Source organism: Sciurus carolinensis, chromosome 3 (genome assembly GCF_902686445.1).
Source record: "Sciurus carolinensis chromosome 3, mSciCar1.2, whole genome shotgun sequence".
Taxonomy (NCBI): domain Eukaryota; kingdom Metazoa; phylum Chordata; class Mammalia; order Rodentia; family Sciuridae; genus Sciurus; species Sciurus carolinensis.
The window spans coordinates 124,936,341-124,955,537 of NC_062215.1; the positions used below are offsets into that span (position 1 = coordinate 124,936,341).

The window sequence follows — 19,197 nt, forward strand, 5'->3', positions numbered from 1 at the left end:
ATACAGAAACTGTGGTATATATACACAATGGAATATTACTCAGTCATAAGGAATAATAAAATTATGACATTTGCTGGTAAATGGATGAAGTTGAAAAATATCATGCTAAGTGAAATAGGCCAAGCCCAAAAAACCAAAGACCGAATGTTTTCTCTGATAAGTGGATGATGATATATAATGATGGGGGGTAGCAGGGCAGGGAAGAGAAGAATGAAGGAACTTTGGATGGTGTACAGGAAAATGGGGTGGGAGGGGGTGGGGAACAGAAAGATAGTAGAATGAAACAGTATTACCTAATATATATGTATGATTACATGAATGGTGTGAATCTACATTGTGTACAACCATAGAAATGAAAAGTTGTACCCCATTTGTGTACAATGAATCAAAATGCAGTCTGTAAAAATAAAAAAAAAAATTTAATTAAAAAAAAGGCTAACTTTAAGCAGATAATCTGCTACTATCAGGGCACAGTGACACTGGTCTATAATCACAGGTACTCAGGAAGTTGAGCAGGAAGTCATAGGTCAGTCCCAAGATCTGGCAAGACCCTAGACCCTGTCTCAAAATAAAGGGCTAGGAATATAGTTCAGTGGTAAAGTATTTGCCTACCATGCTCAAGGCCCTGATTTAACCGTCAGTACCCACAAAAAAAAAAAAAAAGAAAGAAAATCTGCTAATACATGCCACTTGCCAAGCTTTAGTTGAGTTTACCTTTTTGTTGTTTGTTCTGTATTTCAAGAAAGAATAACACATTTTACTTTACAGTTCTGTCTCAATTTTTCCTTTTTTATCACTTGAGGTCTGGGTTATCTTCTTACCTACCAACTTTAAACAACTTGCACCCTGCAGTTCATCAAAATTCCATTTACAACATTTAAACAAAATTTAAGAATTCTAAAAAATTCTTTTCTTTCCTTCAACTCAACACATTAAGCAACCACTATTACTAAAATACTATGATAAGCACCACTGAAAGAGGATACAGAGTTGCATATACAGACAGTAAGAAAAGACAAGACAAAGTCACTAAAAACTTTAATACAAGTAAGTGTCAAAAAAGGGAGTCAACAAAGTACTAGAGAGAATCCAAGAAGGATTAAATCCAACGATGAGACAAAGAAAGGATTCATGGTGATGATGTCATGAGATGAAAACTGAAAAATGGGAATAGAAATGCTTTTGTTACAGAATGGCAATTATCAAGAATACAAGTAACAATAACTGTTGGTGAGGATGTGGGGGAAAAGGTACACTAATACATTGCTGGTGGGACTGCAAATTGGTGCCACTTTTATGGAAAGCAGTATGGAGATTCCTCGGAAAACTGGAATGGAACCACCCTATGACCCAGCTATCCTACTCCTTGGTCTATACCAAAGGACTTAAAATCAGTAATCCCAATGACATTCTTCATAGAACCAGAAAAAGCAATTATGAAATTCATTTGGAAAAATAAGAGACCCAGAATGGCTAAAGCAATCCTTAGCAAGAAAAATGAAGCAGGAGGCATCACAATACCAGACCTCAAGCTGTACTACAGAGCTATCGTAAAAAAAACAGTATGGTATTGGTACCAAAACAGACACGAAGACACAGAGACAAACCCACATAAATAGACAAAGGTGCCAAAAACATTCACTAGAGAAAAAGATAGCCAATTTAACAAATGGTGCTGGGAAAAATGGAAAGCCACCTGTAACAAAATGAAATTAAACCTTTCTCTCTCACCCTGCATGAAACTCAACTCAAAGTGGATCAAAGACTTACGCACCCTGTGACTGCTAGAAGAAAAAGTAGGCCCAAATCTTCACCATGTCAGGCTAGGATCTGACTTCCTTAACAACCCCTAAGTGCCAAGAAGTTAAATCAAGAATCAATAAATGGGATGGACAAACTAAAAAGCTTCTTCTCAGCAAAAGAAACAATAATGTGAAGAGTAGTCTACAGATTGGGAGAAAATCTTTACCACATGCACCTAAGATAAAGCATTAATCTCTAGGGTATATAAAGAACTCAAAACACTTAACACCAAAAAAAAAAAAAAAAAAAAACCCAATCCATAAGTGGGTTAAGGAACTGAACAGACACATCACAGAAGAAGATATACAATCAATCAACAAATTTATGAAAAAATGTTCAACATCTCTAACAATTAGAGAAATGCAAATCAAAACTACTATAAGATTTCATCTCACTCCAATCAGAATGGCAATTATCAAGAATACAAACAATAAATGTTCACAAGGATATAGAGAAAAAGGTACATTATACATTGCTTATGGGAATGCAAAATGGTGCAACCATTATTGAAAGCAGTATGGAGATTCCTCAGAAAACTTGGAATAGAATCATCATTTGACCCAGTTATTCCACTTCTGGGTCTATACCCAGAAAGGACTTAAAATCAGCATACTACACTGACATAGTCACATCACTACTAATAGCAGCTCAACCTCACAATAGCTAAACTAAACTATGGAACTAACCTAGATGCCCCTCAACAGATGAATGGATAAATAAATTGTGGTATATATACACAATACAATATTACTCAGCCTTAAAGAAGAATGAAATTATGGCATATGTCAGTAAATAGAAGGAGATAGAGAATATCAACCTAAGTGAAATAAGCCAATCCCAAAAAACCAAAGGCCAAATGTTTTCTCTGTTATGGGATGCTAATTCACAATAAGGAGCACGGAGGGAAGAATAGAGGTACTCTGGATTAGGCAGAAGGGAGTGAAGGGAGTGAAGCAGGGATGGGGGTAAGAAGAATGGCAGAACAAACTGGACATGAATACCCTACATGCATATCTGAGTATATGACCAGTGTGATCCTACATCATGTAAAACCAGAAGAATGAGAAGTTATGCCAAAATGCATTGTCCTATCACATATAACTAATTAGGACAAACTTTTTAAAACAGAATTTAAAAAAAAAAGAAATGCCTTTGTTATCTGTATTAAGATCCATGTGGTAATTTTAAAATAAGACTTCAAAACCTAATTTGTCTCCCAAAAAAATTGGGATGGAAAGTGTATACGTGCCTTTCCCTTCAATCTATGCTCTGTGACTGCTTGACTAAGAAAATCCAACTGTGACAATTTCTAGAATTATATATTATCTATTGAGCTGCTTGGTCTGAGAATCTGGCCACTATGTGATGAAGCCCAAGTGAACCCAAAGAGAGGTTCATATGGAGGAACAACATCTAGCACCAACTTGCCAGCCATGTGAGTAACACATCTGGATAGTAAATCTTCCAATAAAATAGCCACAACTTACGAGATAAGCTGCCTCTACCAAACCCTGAAAAAACTGTAAATTCATGAGTAAAATTAATTAATGCTATTTTAAGACACTATGTTTTGGGATAGTTTGTTACACAATAGAAAATTATAATAGTATAGACTTGACACTTAGAGCATCCAAGAAGTGAATTTATTATAAGGTGTTTTCCAGAATCTCTTTTCAAACATAAATCCGAGAAAAACAGCAAAACATTAAGCATTCTTCCACTTGTCATAAAGAACAAAAGAGTGCCAGGCACAGTGGCACACACCTATAATCCCACAGGTTCAGGAGGCTGAGGCAGGAGGATCACAAGTTCCCCGTCAGCCTCAGAAATTTAGTGATGCCCTAAGTAACTCGGCAAGATTCTGTCTGTAAATAAAATATAAAAAAGGGCTGGGGATGTGGCTCAGCGCCTCTGGATTCAATCCCTGGTACAAAAAAAAAAAAAAGTTTTATGATTTCTTCTTTAACTTTCCAAATAGCTATGGAACACAGGTGAATAAAGTTTAAAAACCTATTTATATAAGAAGCTGTAATCCATTTGCCAAAATCATTTAATTTTTCTATAATACTAAACTAATTGACTTCAGATACAGCTATGGCACAATACAAATGACTTCTGCTAATTTCATTTATTAAAGGTACAGGCTACATATAAAGAGAAGAGAATGGCTTCCTTTTTTGACCATGAAAGATGGTCTGTTAAGTATTCATTTTTAGCTTGCAATGGCAAACTCCAATAATCTGACCATTCTCCTCCTCCATTCATTTCTCTGTTCCTATTAGTCCTAGAACCTTGGCACTAACAATAACTATTCATATCTTAAGTATTCCATTCTCAAACCACTCTTGTCTTTCCAGCTTATTTTCTACATTTCCAAAAGGATCTGTTTTCATTAGTTATTCATTATTAAGGGGTCAGCAAACTTATTATAAAAAGGCCTAAGGGATGAAGGTTTTAGGATTTTAGGCTTTCCAGACCATAAAAGGTCTAACTATGGCATATGCTTCTTTGCTATTTTTAAGAATGCTTAAAAATATAAAACCCATTTTAAACTGAAGAGCCATTGGGAGGGGAAAAAAAAAAAACCACAAACAACTTTGGTCCACATTTGCAGATGCAGTTTTCAGGTTCCTATATTAATATTATGAACACCTTTTTATTGTTCATCCTCCCCCTCTCATTTCCTTCCTTCCCTCATGATCTTCTTGGATTCCATAATTCACTGTTATAATCACTACCTTGCATAGAACTTCTCCTCCCTGCCTTGCCCCTTTATCACTTTATCTAATTCATTAGTCAAAATCTCAACCCTGGTTAAAACCAACCACCTGCCTACTCCATGCCTGCACCCATAAAAAGAACATAAAAAACACACACAGTCATGCTTTAAATTCATGACCTCTGATTTGAAGCAGTCTTTAGGGCACTCTGGCATTCCTACATCTCTCAAATCCAATTATTCTCTCACTTTCCCAGAGAACTATTTCATACTGTTTCTTCAAGCTCCCAAACTACATCTCCCGCAACCTCAACTTTCCTAAGAAATCAGATACACTCTGAAAACAATTCCCTCTACCTAACTGTATCTGCCCATCTTCTCAGTCTGCCCTATTACTCAAGAATAACTGCCACACTCCTATTAAAATCTAAGTTCTCTATTTGTAAACTAGATCACACCTCCTTTCACCTACTCATGGAGAGGTCTCATTTAACTGTCCCCATTCCCTATTATGTCACAGATTCTTTCATGTGTTCTGGGCCATTCCTGGTAGCACATAAATATGCTATTAATTCTTTCACACAGTATGCTCACCCATGCACACAAAATGCATCCCCCTCTAGTCACCCATTTCTTCACTCCCTTTCACTCAAAGAACTCATTTCTTCTCACTGTCTTGAACTTTTCTACTCCCATCCTTTCTAATCAGTTTTTTTGTTCCTATCCCTGCACTAAACTGCCTATTCTAAAGTCACCAAGGGCCTCTACATTACCAATAGCATTTAACTTTGGAAGTGTTTTGTTCTGAGCAGAGGACTGACATGATCTAATATATGTCTTAAAGGAAATTTAGTGTTTGAGAAGAAGCTCCAAGAGAGCAAAGGTGGAGGCAGTAAGACTAGGAAGCTATTGGAGTAACGTAGAAAGCACTGAAGATAGCTTGGATCGTGGTTAGTAACACTGAACATATTTTCTTTTAAAAAATTAAATTTTCTTATTTCAAAACTTATTTTAATCCCCCTAATGCCAGTTTAAAGTAGATTAAAAAGTCAGATTCTGCATATATGTGGAAAGTAGAACCCAAAAGATTTTGAGATGGATTGGATATAGTCTGAGAAGGAGCCACAGACCTAAAGGACTTTGGCCTAAGTAACTAGAAAGATGGATTTTAGAAACTACAAGAGGAGCACTTTTTGGAAGGGAATCAAATTGAGATGATAAAGAATAGAACGCTAATGTATCCCCAGATCCTCTGGCAGATAGCAGACACTTGGGAAACATTTATTGGGAAAAAATGATAAATCAAAAGGGGGTGAGAGAAGAGAAGAGGAACTTTAGATTACATAGAGAGCAATGAGAGGGAAGGGGGTATGAAAAATGGTGGAATGAGACAAACATTATTACCCTATGTACATGTATAATTACATGAATGGTATGAATCTACATCATGCACAACCACAGAAATGAAATGATGTACCCCATTTGTGTACAATGAATCAAAATGCAATCTGTAAAACTAAAAAAAAAAAAAAAAAATCGTAAAATTTTAGAAAATTAGTACATAAAAATCAAGTTTAGTCCTATATTCAACTGAAACCTTGAAAAGAAATTAATAAATTTTCATCATCCCCAAATATCTATATTTATTTATTCTATGGAAGCTACTCAGGAATTTACACTGGCAAATTTCATTTTTCATTTAAATACAAACTTTATTACTTCTTAATCTAATGAGATATAAAATCTTTCCATCTTTTAGTCTACAATTTTTGCAGAACTAGAATAAATATGAAGCATCTAAGCAGCAAATAATTCTATTTAATATGTGTTCATACAGCCATATCCAAAAGAGGTCTGAGACAATACAACTAAATATAATGTTGTATGTAGATGGAATCCTGGAACAGAGATGGATATTAGGTAAAACTAAGGAAATCTGAATAAGCTATAGATTTAGTTAACAATAATATATCACACTGCTACAAATATACCACCATGATATAAGATGTCAATGGGAAAACTTGGAATAAAAATAAATAGGAATTTGGCACTATCTTTGTAATTGGTCTGTAAATCTAAACATTATAAAATCTATTTAAAGGATGGGGGGTCGGAAGAAATGGGTTGTTGTCCAGTAAACATGATACTCCTTTTAATGTATAAAACCTAAGCAAATCAAAGAATACTAGTCTCAAATTTTATAATTAATCTAAGTATAGTATATATCATTAACAAGTCAGTGATAAAAAATAAACAAAAGATGCCTACTACACATGAATCAGTTCTGGTTCAATAATCATGCAAAAGAGCTAGTAAAATAAGGATACCACTATTAGATTCATTTTGAAAAGCCGAGCTCTTCAAGGTCTACATATGTACATATATACATCTTTTTAGTACTTTTTTCCACTTTGTTAAGTTCAAAAATGAACTAAATTTTTTTTAAAAATTAGAGAATGCACAATTCAGCAAAGACAAACTTCACTTTAAGCTCACAGAAACCCAGACTTCAACATAAAATCAATGACTAAGTCACCTATAAAAACAAAAGGAAATTAAAAGCTATTAAACATGATTAAACAATAAAACTTAGGTGTAATTCTTTAAAAGTAGAATGGAATTGTGATAAAATTTAAAATCTAAAAAAAATTTTTTTTTTTTTAATAACATGGTGCTGAGGATCAAACCCAGTGTTCACACGTGCTAGGTAAGTGTTCTACCACTGACCTACAATCCCAAATTTAGAATTTTTTAAAAGCTAAGAAAAAATTCAAAACAGCAGTTTATTACTATACCCCTGGAAGAGTGAAGGACACTAGAATAATACACCACAGAAGAAATATTAAAAAAAAAAAAAAAAAAAAAAAAGATCATAACCTTCTTATGGTCAAGAAACATGTTATATTCATCTCTATATTCCCCTGGCTGTCTACACATATGAGTTAACTGAATTTTTAATGAATAATTCATCCATATTATAACTAAATATTAATTCTCCCTAAAAGAATATCTAAAAGCCAACAGTGCCACAGGAATCCAAACCAGTCAGACCAGCAATGATTTTTCCATAATTACAATAGGACATCAAAAGGAAAACACGTATTTGGGTTTCAAAAGTTTCTACGGAAAGATGAATTTAAATAACTTAGGTGCCTAAATACTAATACTTACAGAATGTTAGTAAAGGAAATCATAATTCTGTTCTTTTTTAATATTAACAGACTTTTAAACAAAATACCAGGTTTCTGCAAATATCATATTTTCAAAACACGTTCATCAAGGTTACTTTTATTTACTCAAAGTATATTTTACATATTGTGAAATCATTACTATAGTCAAGTTAATTAACATGTTCATTATCTCACAGTTATCTTTTTTCCTGTGTGTAATTAGAACACTTAAGATATACTCTCCTCCTTGGAAATTTCAAGTATACAATACAGTATTGCTAACTATAGTCACTGTGCTGTACATTAAAGCTCTAGAAATTATATTCACCTGAAATTATGTTCTATCCTTTGACCCTTTCTCCCCATCTCCCCCATCCTCTTCCCACCCCTGGAAACAATTCTCTGCTTCTAGGAATTCAATCAAAAAATATTTTTGAAAAATTAAAACTAGATATACAAAAATTCCTCAGAAGTTATGGAAACCTGGTCTGTAGGCCAGGTTTTGAAAATTTCTTTAAAGTATAAATTGTAGAAAAATTTAAAGTATGAAAGTAGTAATTTCACTGCAAGTATACACATAATTTATTTTAATTACATGTGAATTTTTTGTCAAAAGAGAGTCTAAAAGAAAAAAAAAACAGGCTAATATTTCTATAAAACAAAATCCTACTTATGGAAGATGGAAGGGGAGGGTAGAATTCTTTCCACATATTCATGTCAATTAGAAACCCTAAAACTATAACCATGGTCTTGTGGATATTTATAAGGAGATTTACTTTTCAAAGTTCTAAATGCCATTATAACATTACAAATGGGTATAATGCTAATGAATTGTAACTAAATTTTTATTAAAATTCTTATTAAAAATAAGAATGGCAGTTAAATATTTTAAAGTAATATAATCTTACATTGCAACAAAAGCCTTACAAACTCTACTGAATAGATTCTTGAAAAAAGAACAAAGATGAAAACCAATAAAAACTCAAAAATATCTTTTCACATACCAGTCTTAGAAATATTTTATGGAACCACTTAAAATGACTTCTAAAATATTATAAAACACTTACTAAGGTAATAGTAATGATTAATACCATGGTAATAAAACCTCAAAAAGGAAGAGCCACATTATGTAGAATATAACTTTTCTTTTTCCATTTGTAAATTATTTTCTTTTCCTAAATAAAAGTGCTATCTTAGAAGAAATTCCAAATTTGACAAGATCTTCATTATATTCTTCAAAAATAAATAATAGTTCCGGGGGTGTAGCTCAGTGGTGGAGCATTTGCCTATCATATGCCAGGTCCTGGGTTCACTTCCCAGTACCACAAAAATAATTAATCAATTAATTAAAGAATTAAAATGTTAGGGTTTTCATAACACATTTCAAGAGAGTATTATCTAAAAAGGGAGAAATCTTACAAATAATTGGTGAAATTATTAAATTTCAAAAGGTTAAAATCAATTATATATTTTAATTTCAACAGATATTAAAAATCCTAACTTACCAACATATTCCCACAAAAATCAAAATAAAATAAAATGATTGCTCTCTGTCCTAAGTCGTATCTCAAATTACAAAGTGTAAATTAACATAAAAGCATTCCACATGAGTTTTTACACACCACCAACACACTTGTGAACTCACTTGGGTAAACAGGGATCTTTCCAACAGCAGCAGCAGTTTCTACAAAGCTATTTACCTTGTCCAGGTCTTGCAGTTACAGCTGCTCCAGCAGATGGCGGCTCAAACTCCTATCAATTATAATAATGTTATTATAGTACATCTATCATAATGTACAATTTATAGTAAAATATTAATGATATCACAGTCTTACCTTTGCTTTCTTTGAATCTGGGTCAAACCTTTCGAGAATTAATTTAGCTGTCTTGTAAGTTTCTTTTTCCATGACTTCTTCAAGCTACAAACAAAATTTTCCATAAATTGTCACACTTTAAAACACACCCAGTACAATTTTTTTAAAGTTCTATTCAAAAAAATTCAAGTGCTAGTCTTAAAATGAAGGAGCTAAACCCCTACTCTATTTTTACTTATACCCAGCACATAATATATCCAGACAGAATTAAAGACTTCCTGAAAATAATTAAAATCTAGATTTTAAAATGGCTTCTAATCTCTAATATGTTACTTGTATTTAACAGCTTTACTGCAAGGAAATACCAAATATTGCTAATTGTTTACATATAATGAGGAGAATAATTACATGCACCAACTTCAATAATGGAATGTGCAAAAATCTATCAGCCATCATTATTGGAAGTTATTAGACATGACAAGCAAATGACAGGCAATTCCTCAGATTTATTTCCTCAAAGCACTTAATGCTATTAATTTAAAGAAGGTCGTTAGCCAAGAGCTTTACAAAATAAAATCTCTGTGCCAATTAACTGCTGTCAGCATCGATTTTAGATTATTTATTAGCAGAAGCAATTAACTTGCTGCAAATGCAGTGAAAACTTACTAACTGGGAGAACAGCCATGGAATTTACTCAAATGACTTTAAAAGCTAAAACCCACCCCCATTCCCCTACTTTTTTTTTTTTTTAAGATTCAAACATTAGAGGAAAAAATTGAACACAATTTAAGTAAAAACTGTACTGAATTCCATGTTCACCACATGATCTATAATTGAAATAACTTCATTGTTATAGAATGTTATATACAATGCATTCCAGTTCTTTATATCTTAATGAATGGTTTAATTTTAAAAGTACTCACTAGTAAAGTATCATTTTAGCCCAACATCAGAAAAAAGTTGATCTTTAGGACAAGACATACATAGTTATGTCAAATACCAAAGGTGTAAGATAAAATTCTTGTGGAAAAATTAGAACAGGACCTTTTCCTTCTCAGGGACCACTGTTAACCACTGAGAATCATAAAACATCATATTCATTCAAAAGGACACTTATTTTAAAATGCAACCGAGACAGTTAAAACACAGTTAAAAATATGCTGCCACAATAGCTGTTAATAGATTTCTCATTAAACACTCAATTCAACATTTAAAAAGCTAAATACTTACATGAATGATTTATTAACCTGTTTAGTGAAACTAAAATATTTTCCTAATTACTTGAAAACTATAATAAATTCAAGATAAGCAAATTGAATTTTCTCATGTAAAAGAAATGTTTGTAATTTCACTTTAGAGTTGGGAAGAAACTAGGAATGGAAGTAGAGAGATGGTGTCATAAAATATATCCCAAAATCAACATAATCTACATGGAATATAAAAGAACTAAATTCCTGATGTTTTAGACTAGTGCTATGCAGTAGAAATTTATGGAATGATGTACTGGCATAATAGAAGCCACTAAGCTATATATGATAAATGAGCACTTAAAATGTTGCTCGTGTAACCAAGGAACTGAATTTGTAGTTTTATTTCATTTTAAATAACATAAATTTAAATAGTCACATGTAGCAAATGGCTACTGATTTTGGTGGCACAATTCTAGACTAAGACTACTAATAGATTTAAAAAGAAAATTAGATACAACTGTGGTCTTTAAAATTACAAACAAAATTCAAGACCAAAATGCTATTTCAACAAATGGCTGCAATTTTTGGTGGATTACTCAATGAGTATCTGTGTGTGTGTGTGTGTGTGTGCTATTTATATTAAATCATTTTTAAAAGTATTAAAAGGTAAAAATACATTCTTTTGCATTTACTTCCTACAAAAACTTATAATACTTTAATTCACACACACCATATTTTAAGTTTTTAAGATTTTTAAATACAAAGAAGCTGATCAGTGAAAAGAATATGAACTTGAAATTTGGAAGTCAGAACAATCTAGATCATGGGCTAGAGATGTAGTTCAGTGGCTTCAATCCCCAGCACCCTCCCCCTCCTTGTAAAACAGGATTTGGGTTCAAAGCACATTTCTGTTCTTTCTTAGATTGTGAGCAAGTTGGTGAGTCTGTTTCTCCTTTTGTATAACTTATACTGTCTTCATGGCACTGTCAAACAATTTAAATAAGGTAACAGAAAGAGTCTGTAACAGTGTATAAAACACTGACATAATTTTCAGTGAAACATCAGTTATTCAGAATGGATCTGAAACAAACACTGTTTCTAAGTACCCAACATATTAATCCAAGGATTTGGGAATTAGAAATTGGAATTCATAGAAATTTCTTTAATCATGAGTTATTCTGTACTTTTCATATTATTTTACTTTAAACATAATGAATGGGATAACAAAGACTGAATCCTTTTTCTTTGATACAATTATACTTAAAGTTTCATGGATTTTTTTATTTTAAAAGACAGAACAAATGCATTGTAGATTATTATGAAGCATCATTATTAGGACAAGATTATATATTTCAATAACACAAAAAAATTACTTATACCTGATACAGTCACATCATCATAGAAAACATTAAAAGAAAGGAATACTAACACAAAATAAATGTCAAAAACTTTTCTAAGGTTGGGCATGGTGGCATACATCTGTAATACCAGCAGCTCAGGAAGCTGAGGCAGGAGGATAGTTCACAGTCAGCCCCAGCAATTTAGCAAGGCCCTAAGCAACTCAGTAAAAGCCAGACTCAAAATAAAATATAAAAACAGGCAGGGGATGTAGTTCATTAGCTAAGCAACCCTGAGTTCAATCCCTGGTATCAAAAAAAAAAAAAAAAATGTAAATCTTGAAAGATAATTCTGCAACTAGGATTATCTAGTTCTTGACATTAGAACTCTTGAAATTTTAAAACACACAAAGTGTTAATTGCCCTATCCAATATTCTAAATCTTTGATTCATGACAAATATGCCAGATATCTTTCACTTTACATTGGTCAAATTAAGAGTGCATCCAAAAGCATCTTTAACTCTGAGTATCAGGGAACATGTTATATCATATAAACTCATTATAATGATGAAAATAGCATCTGCTTACTCTGATTTTAATTTGCTGTAGAAATTGATGTTTTTACTAATTCAGATTTTATATCATTTTCTAATGTCATGAGTATTCCACATCTTTTCTCTTTGTATTCTCTTCTGTTAATTTGTAGTCTACAATGAACACTCAAAACATGAGCAAATATTATTGAATAATACAAAAGTTAATATCTGAAACAAGGTCTAGTGAGGTTAACAGACCTACACAGAATCACGGGTTGAAACCACCAATTTATGAATTTCTTTTTGCTTCCAAACTTATTTCATGGAATATCATTCATAAAATTTACTTAAATTTTACTATGTTTATAAACTTATTAAGAATTATTTGTAAGATTGACTCTTCATTAAGAAGAGAAAGGGTCATAAAAGCATGTTACAATATGGCCACAAAAGCCAGAACAACTACTAAATTGTGCTACTTCCTTTGACATGCTTCTGTCCTACACCCAGAAATTTTAACATTAGCCTGCAGCATTTTTTGTTCTTGCTTTTAAATGACATTTGCAGATTCCTTTGAACACGTAACATCTGTATTTACTTGATAAAACTTAAATTCTCAGAGAATTATGACTACAGCAATTTTCCCCACATTTCTCAACTGATTTTTCTCAAAATTCACAACATAAATTTCCTGACAAATGCCAGAGAGGAATTACCACATGGAAACACTATTCTGGAAAAAGCACAGAACACTGATGAAGTCACTTAAAGAGGTTAATTCTGATTCATGCACTAATGGATCTTGACTTTAGATTCTTTTGAAGGAATAATCATGAATACAGAAGGATTATATATTCCACAGATTACTTAGTGATTCAAAAGGAAAAAAACAAAAAAATTTTAAAGGACCACCAAATAGGGGAGTAGTAAAAATGAACATACCCAGACTTGGGAACTTTTAGAATAACTCAAGATTAATTCCTAGTCTTATTTTCATTAGTAAATATTAACATTAAGTTCTTAAAATTTAAGATATTAAGATACTACTCACTTTTCTAAGTAATTCAACTTTTTAATCAACTGATAATTCATATTCGTCATTACAAATTACACTTTCATAAATTTCTAATTTTATCATATATCTACTCAGATTAAAAAGATGCATTCCTAGAGCTGGAGCTGGAGCTCAGTGGTAGAGCACTTGCCTAGCATGTGTGAGGAACTGGGTTCAATTCTCAGCACTACATATAAATAAATAAAGGTTCATTGACAACTAAAAAAAATACAAAAAAAATGCATTCCTTAGGAAATCACCTTTAATAAAGTACCAAGTAACAATGTAAATTTGTATTAATTTAATTAATGAAAAAGAAGGATTGAGACTTCAATAATTTTAGACTGATGTTATATTTCCTGCAGGTATTTCTTACAATAGAAGTATTTTTAAAACCAAAAGTATAATATTTAAAACCAAACATCAATAAAATCTTTTGCTGAAAAACAATGTCCTTCTTTTGCCTCTTACTGCTAGCATGATCACTAGTTTGCTAATTCAACCTGAACAACTATTGTTCTAAAGTATAACAAAAGCTACACCAACAAAGTATCTCTGTTAAGGGTTTCAGCAGTAATGACCAGGGATTAGCTCCCAATAGCAACAGTATTATAACCAACAGTCAAGTAAGTCAATGCAAATTATGTTCTCTTATTAATACAGTGAGTTAGAGCCAACCTATTTTTTAGTCATAGTGCAAGATAAATGTCATACTGAACTATTCTGTAATGCTGATGCTTCTAGAATCATGTAAATATACAGAGGTACTGAACCCTGAATTTCCCAACTGTTGCCAGACTTATAGGTATCTATTATGCCATGATTCCTTCAAGGGCTATTAAAGAAGTAGTAAATAGCTTGGCTTTGTCTTGCCCTTTCACAGAATCCTATAAGTCAGCTCTGCTACTCTTAAGAGATTTCTGTCAATCACATGTTCTTCAAAATTGTGTTTTCTGGTCATGGGATACTAGTGACATTGGGTTGTTTTTCATCACTAAGACATTCTCTCTCTCTCTTTTTTTTTTTTTTTTTTTTTTTTTTTTTTTGTCATTCTCCTTGTTTTTTTCTAGAGTAGTTCCCCCTTTACAAGGGATATGTTCCAAAACTCCGAGTGAATGTCTGAAACTTCAGAGAATACTGTATTCTATGTGTGACCGATACATACATACATAACTATGATAAAATTTAATTTGTTAATACATACTTCTATAATTTAAAGTAGGACCACCCAAACTGTCAATGCAATTGTGATAAATAGCTCACAAAACATTAAAAAGAATCAGATAAACATAAGGAATCCTTTCAGTATTGAAATTCCTTTACTTTTCAATTGTTTAATATTCTCAACTAGTGTCTTTTATTACCAATTCACAATTTTTAATGCTAAAGTTAACCTTCATAATTTTTGTTTCATACAAAATGATTACTTGTTTGGATCTGGAGTGTACCCCCAATGCCCACATGTTAAGGGTCGGTGACCACCAAGTCTGTGACGCTACTGGGAAGCAGTGGCACCTCTAGGAGAAAGGGCCAACTAGAAGGAAGTTAGGTCACTGGTGGCATGCCTGTAAAGGGGATATTGGAACTCTAGTCCCTTCTTCTTATTCTCTTTGCTTCCGGGCCACAATGAGGTAAACAGACCTCCACCATGATGTATTCCCACCATTATATTCTGTGCCACCAGAGGCCCAAACCAACAGAGTCAAGTGACCATGGACTATAACCTCTGAAACCATAAGCCAAAATAAAACTTTCCACCTTGTAAGTTGGTTATTTCAGGTATTTTTTCATAATGATGGAAAGCTAATGAACACAACTTGTTACATACAAGACAATGTATTTATATCCAATTAAAATTGATTAAATAAGCTTCCACATGACATAATACTATCATCAATTATCACTTACATAATTCAAAAATAACATTTAAAAAAGCAGGTGAAACCACCAAGTCAAATACCAAGAACAAATCATTATTAGTGACTATTCTAAATCAACTTCTAAATACATATACTCTTGGTCTTCTTTGTAAACCATCCAAAGGAGGCATTTAACTGCCTACAATAGATTTCCTTGTGATCAGTACTGCTATGAGAAAGAAGAAAATGCTAAAGAAAAAAATTTATTTTTCTCTTCCTCCTTATTTTAGGCTCTTCATGTTGAATTTGTTTCTTATGACCAATCTTCATTCCTTTCTCTTGACCTTATGGTGTTAAGAAAATTGAAGAACTGACATATGTAGCTATTTAGTTCATTTTGGGTTGTAATAAACTATGTGGACAGCCAACTCTTTACCTTCTCTGCCTCATTTAGTTCTTCAATATGATTTATTTACTTACTTCTCAGCTTCCAACTGACACAGATTCTCAGAATCTCAAAAGTCCATCTAACTAGAAAAAAATATTCATAATTTAACTTCATCATTAAAATGCTATCTAAAAGCACACTTGTTCCTTGGAGAGTCATTAAGTTACAACATATAAACATTAATTATCCAGTTCTAACTTATTAGTTTAAATAAATTAATTTTAAATAAAAATTAACTTACTATTTTTTTCTTCTGGGACTTTAAATCATCCAGTGCTTCATCTAGAAAAAAAGATTTAAATCAAAGTTAAATTAGATATTAAGATACTTAGATATGAGAAAAAACCATGCCAAATGATATGTTAAGTAATCAAGAAAACTTTTCTGTTTTAGGATTTCTCTATATGTACCTAATCTGTAGAGACAAAAATTACCTCATACATATTTCATTCATATTTCAAAAATTTACCTATACATATTTCATATTTTTGCCTACATTATAAATTACAAAGGCACCATAAATGCAATGGAGAAAAGCATCTTCAACAAATGGTGCTGGAAATTCATACGTAGCAGAATGAAATTTAACCCCTCTTACCCAGCACAAAACTCAACCCAAAGTGGATCACAGACCTAGGCATTAGACCAGAAACCCTGTGCCAACTAGAAGAAAAAGTAGGCCCAATTCTCCATTATGTCCACTTAGGAACCAACTTCCTCAAAAAGACTCCTAAAGCACAAGAAATAAAATCAAGAATCAACAAATGGAATAGTATCAAACTAAAAAGCTTCTTCACAGCAAAGGAAACAATTAAGAATATGAACAGAGTCTACAATGGTAGAAAATCTACCTCAGATACAGCATTAATATACAAAGAACTCAAAAAACTTAACACCAAAAAAACAAATAACCCAATCAATAAATGGGCAAAGGAACTGAACAGACACTTCACAGAAGAAATACAAATGGTTGAAAAAGGTTCAACATCTCCAGCAATTAGAGAAATGGAAATTAAAGCTACACTGAAGATTCCATCTCACTCCAGTCAGTATGTCAATTATCAAGAATACAAGTAACAATAAATGTTGGTGGAGCTGGAGTTGTGGCTCAGTGGTAGAGCACTTGCCTGGCATGTGTAAGGCCCCAGGTTTAATACTCAGTACCACATATAAATAAATAAAAATAAAAGATCCATTGACAACTTAAAAAAATTTTTTTAAATAAATAAATAAGTGTTGGTGAGGATGTGAGGGAAAAGTTCACTCATATGTTGCTGGTGGGACTGCAAATTGGTGCAACCACTCGAAAGCAGTATGGAGATTCCTTAGGAAACTTGGAACAGAACTACCATTTGACCCAGCTATCCCATTCCTCGGTTTATACCCAAAGAACCGATGAATTAATAAAGAAAATGTGGTATATATACACAACAGAATATTAGTCATAAAGAATAAAATTATTGCATTTGCAGGTAAAGGGATGGAACTGGACACTATCATGCTAACTGAAATAAGCCAATCCCAAAAAAACAAAGACTGAATGTTCCCTCTGATATTTGATTGCTAACACATAATAAGGAAGGGAGAGGAAAGAAGAGAAGTTCACTGGATTAGACAAAGGGGAATAAAGGGAAGGGAGGGGAGATGGAAACAGAAAAGATAGTAAAGTGAATCAGACACAACTTTCCTTATCTTCCTATGTTCCTATGTATGAACACACGACCAATAAAACTCCACATCATGTACAACCACAAGAATGGGATCCTAATTAGAATAAGTTAGACTCCATGTATGTATGTCAAAATACTCTGTTACGTATATCTAACAAGAACAAATGAAAAAAATTCTTAAGAAACAAATTAATTTTCTAGTTTTTCCTCTAGATATATTTAACATATATAAACATGGAAAGAAAAGTTATGACTTGATTTAAACATTTTATCAAATGGGATCTAAGTAATTATTTCTAATTTCTAATTAAATGCATAAATAAAATTATTATCCTTTCACTAAAATTTTGGGGAGCAAACACCAAAATAACTCAAAGAAACACAAACATATAAAAAGATGATTTTACTACATGATTCTTTCAAAATATATTCATGTCCTAACAGATATTACTAAAGAGGAAAAATCTGCCAATATCTTTAAATAAAACATCAATTTTTAGTTAGATAAGACCAACACAAGTATCTATCCTTTAATTCAGGAGTCAGCAAACTTTTTCCTTAAATGTTCAGACAGTATATATTTTAGGCCATATGGGCCAAAAGGCAAATTTGAGTATTTTTAAAGCAAAAGAGACAACAACAAAAAAAAAAAAAATCCACAAATATTTTAAGAATATTCAAATATAACAATTTTTTGTAAAATAGATCAATATAAGAATAGAATTTTGGGACATGGGGAATAACCATTCATTTAATTGAGGTTCAAGGTCAGTGTTCTCTATCATCATAATTGATTACATATGTTGACCCCTTAATGCTAATCTGTAATGAGATTTTACAAATTTGATTTTTAAAAATTTCACATAGCTAGGTACTGCCAAATATGGATATCACTCCAGGAATATATGATCTTAATTGAGCATATTCATCATATAGAATACATATATAAAAGTCTATTACACTTAATATTTGTCTTTCAGCACGTCATCACACTGCAAATTAATGACTTCCAATCAAAGACTAGTAGAAGTTCAAACAGACAATTAAATGGATTTATAAATATAGAAATTTCCTTTGCACTTTCACTGAGATCTGAAAAACACCAGATAATGCACAGAAAATGCATCTGCTGCAAATCTGTATAAGAATGGAAAACCTGGTTCTTTTCTTTTCATAGCACTTTTTTTAAAAGTTACTTTTTGTCATTACAATGTTATTATTTTTGAAGTGACTTGTCTCAGCACAGGTTTTGCATGTATGCATTTTCTTGCCTTGCAATCTTAGGTTGAATTTATTAAGAACCATTATCAACCTGGACATGGTAGGGCATGCCTGAAAACCCAACTACTTGAAATGTTGAAGAAGGAGGATTCAAGCTCAAGGTCGGCCTGTGCAACTTAGGAGACTCAGTCTCAAAATAAAATAAACAGGGCTGGGGTTGTAGTTCAGCAAAATGCTTGCTTAACATGCTGTTATGGTTTGGATATGAGGTATTCCTCAAAAGCTTATGTGTGACACAAGGCAAGAAGGTTCTGAGGAGAAACAACTGGGTTGTAAGAGTCTTAACCCAATCAGTGAAATTAATCCTCTGACAGG

At 32.3% G+C, this 19,197-nt stretch overlaps 1 protein-coding gene across 4 annotated transcripts in view; it reads right to left on the reverse strand.

The window, feature by feature from the left end:
* Nucleotides 1–19,197, reverse strand: part of Lnpk (lunapark, ER junction formation factor) — a 76,508-nt gene that overhangs the window by 31,630 nt on the left and 25,681 nt on the right. For all 4 annotated transcript variants that reach the window (XR_007107894.1, XM_047547021.1, XM_047547022.1 and 1 more), the window contains exons 6-8: nt 16,173–16,213; nt 9,528–9,611; nt 9,393–9,444 (exon numbers count right to left, since the gene is read on the reverse strand). Coding sequence is in view for 3 of the 4 variants with exons in the window: in XM_047547021.1 (XP_047402977.1) it covers nt 9,393–9,444; nt 9,528–9,611; nt 16,173–16,213 (177 nt within the window). In the remaining variant the exon portion in view is untranslated. The remainder of the gene's footprint in view (nt 1–9,392; nt 9,445–9,527; nt 9,612–16,172; nt 16,214–19,197) is intronic.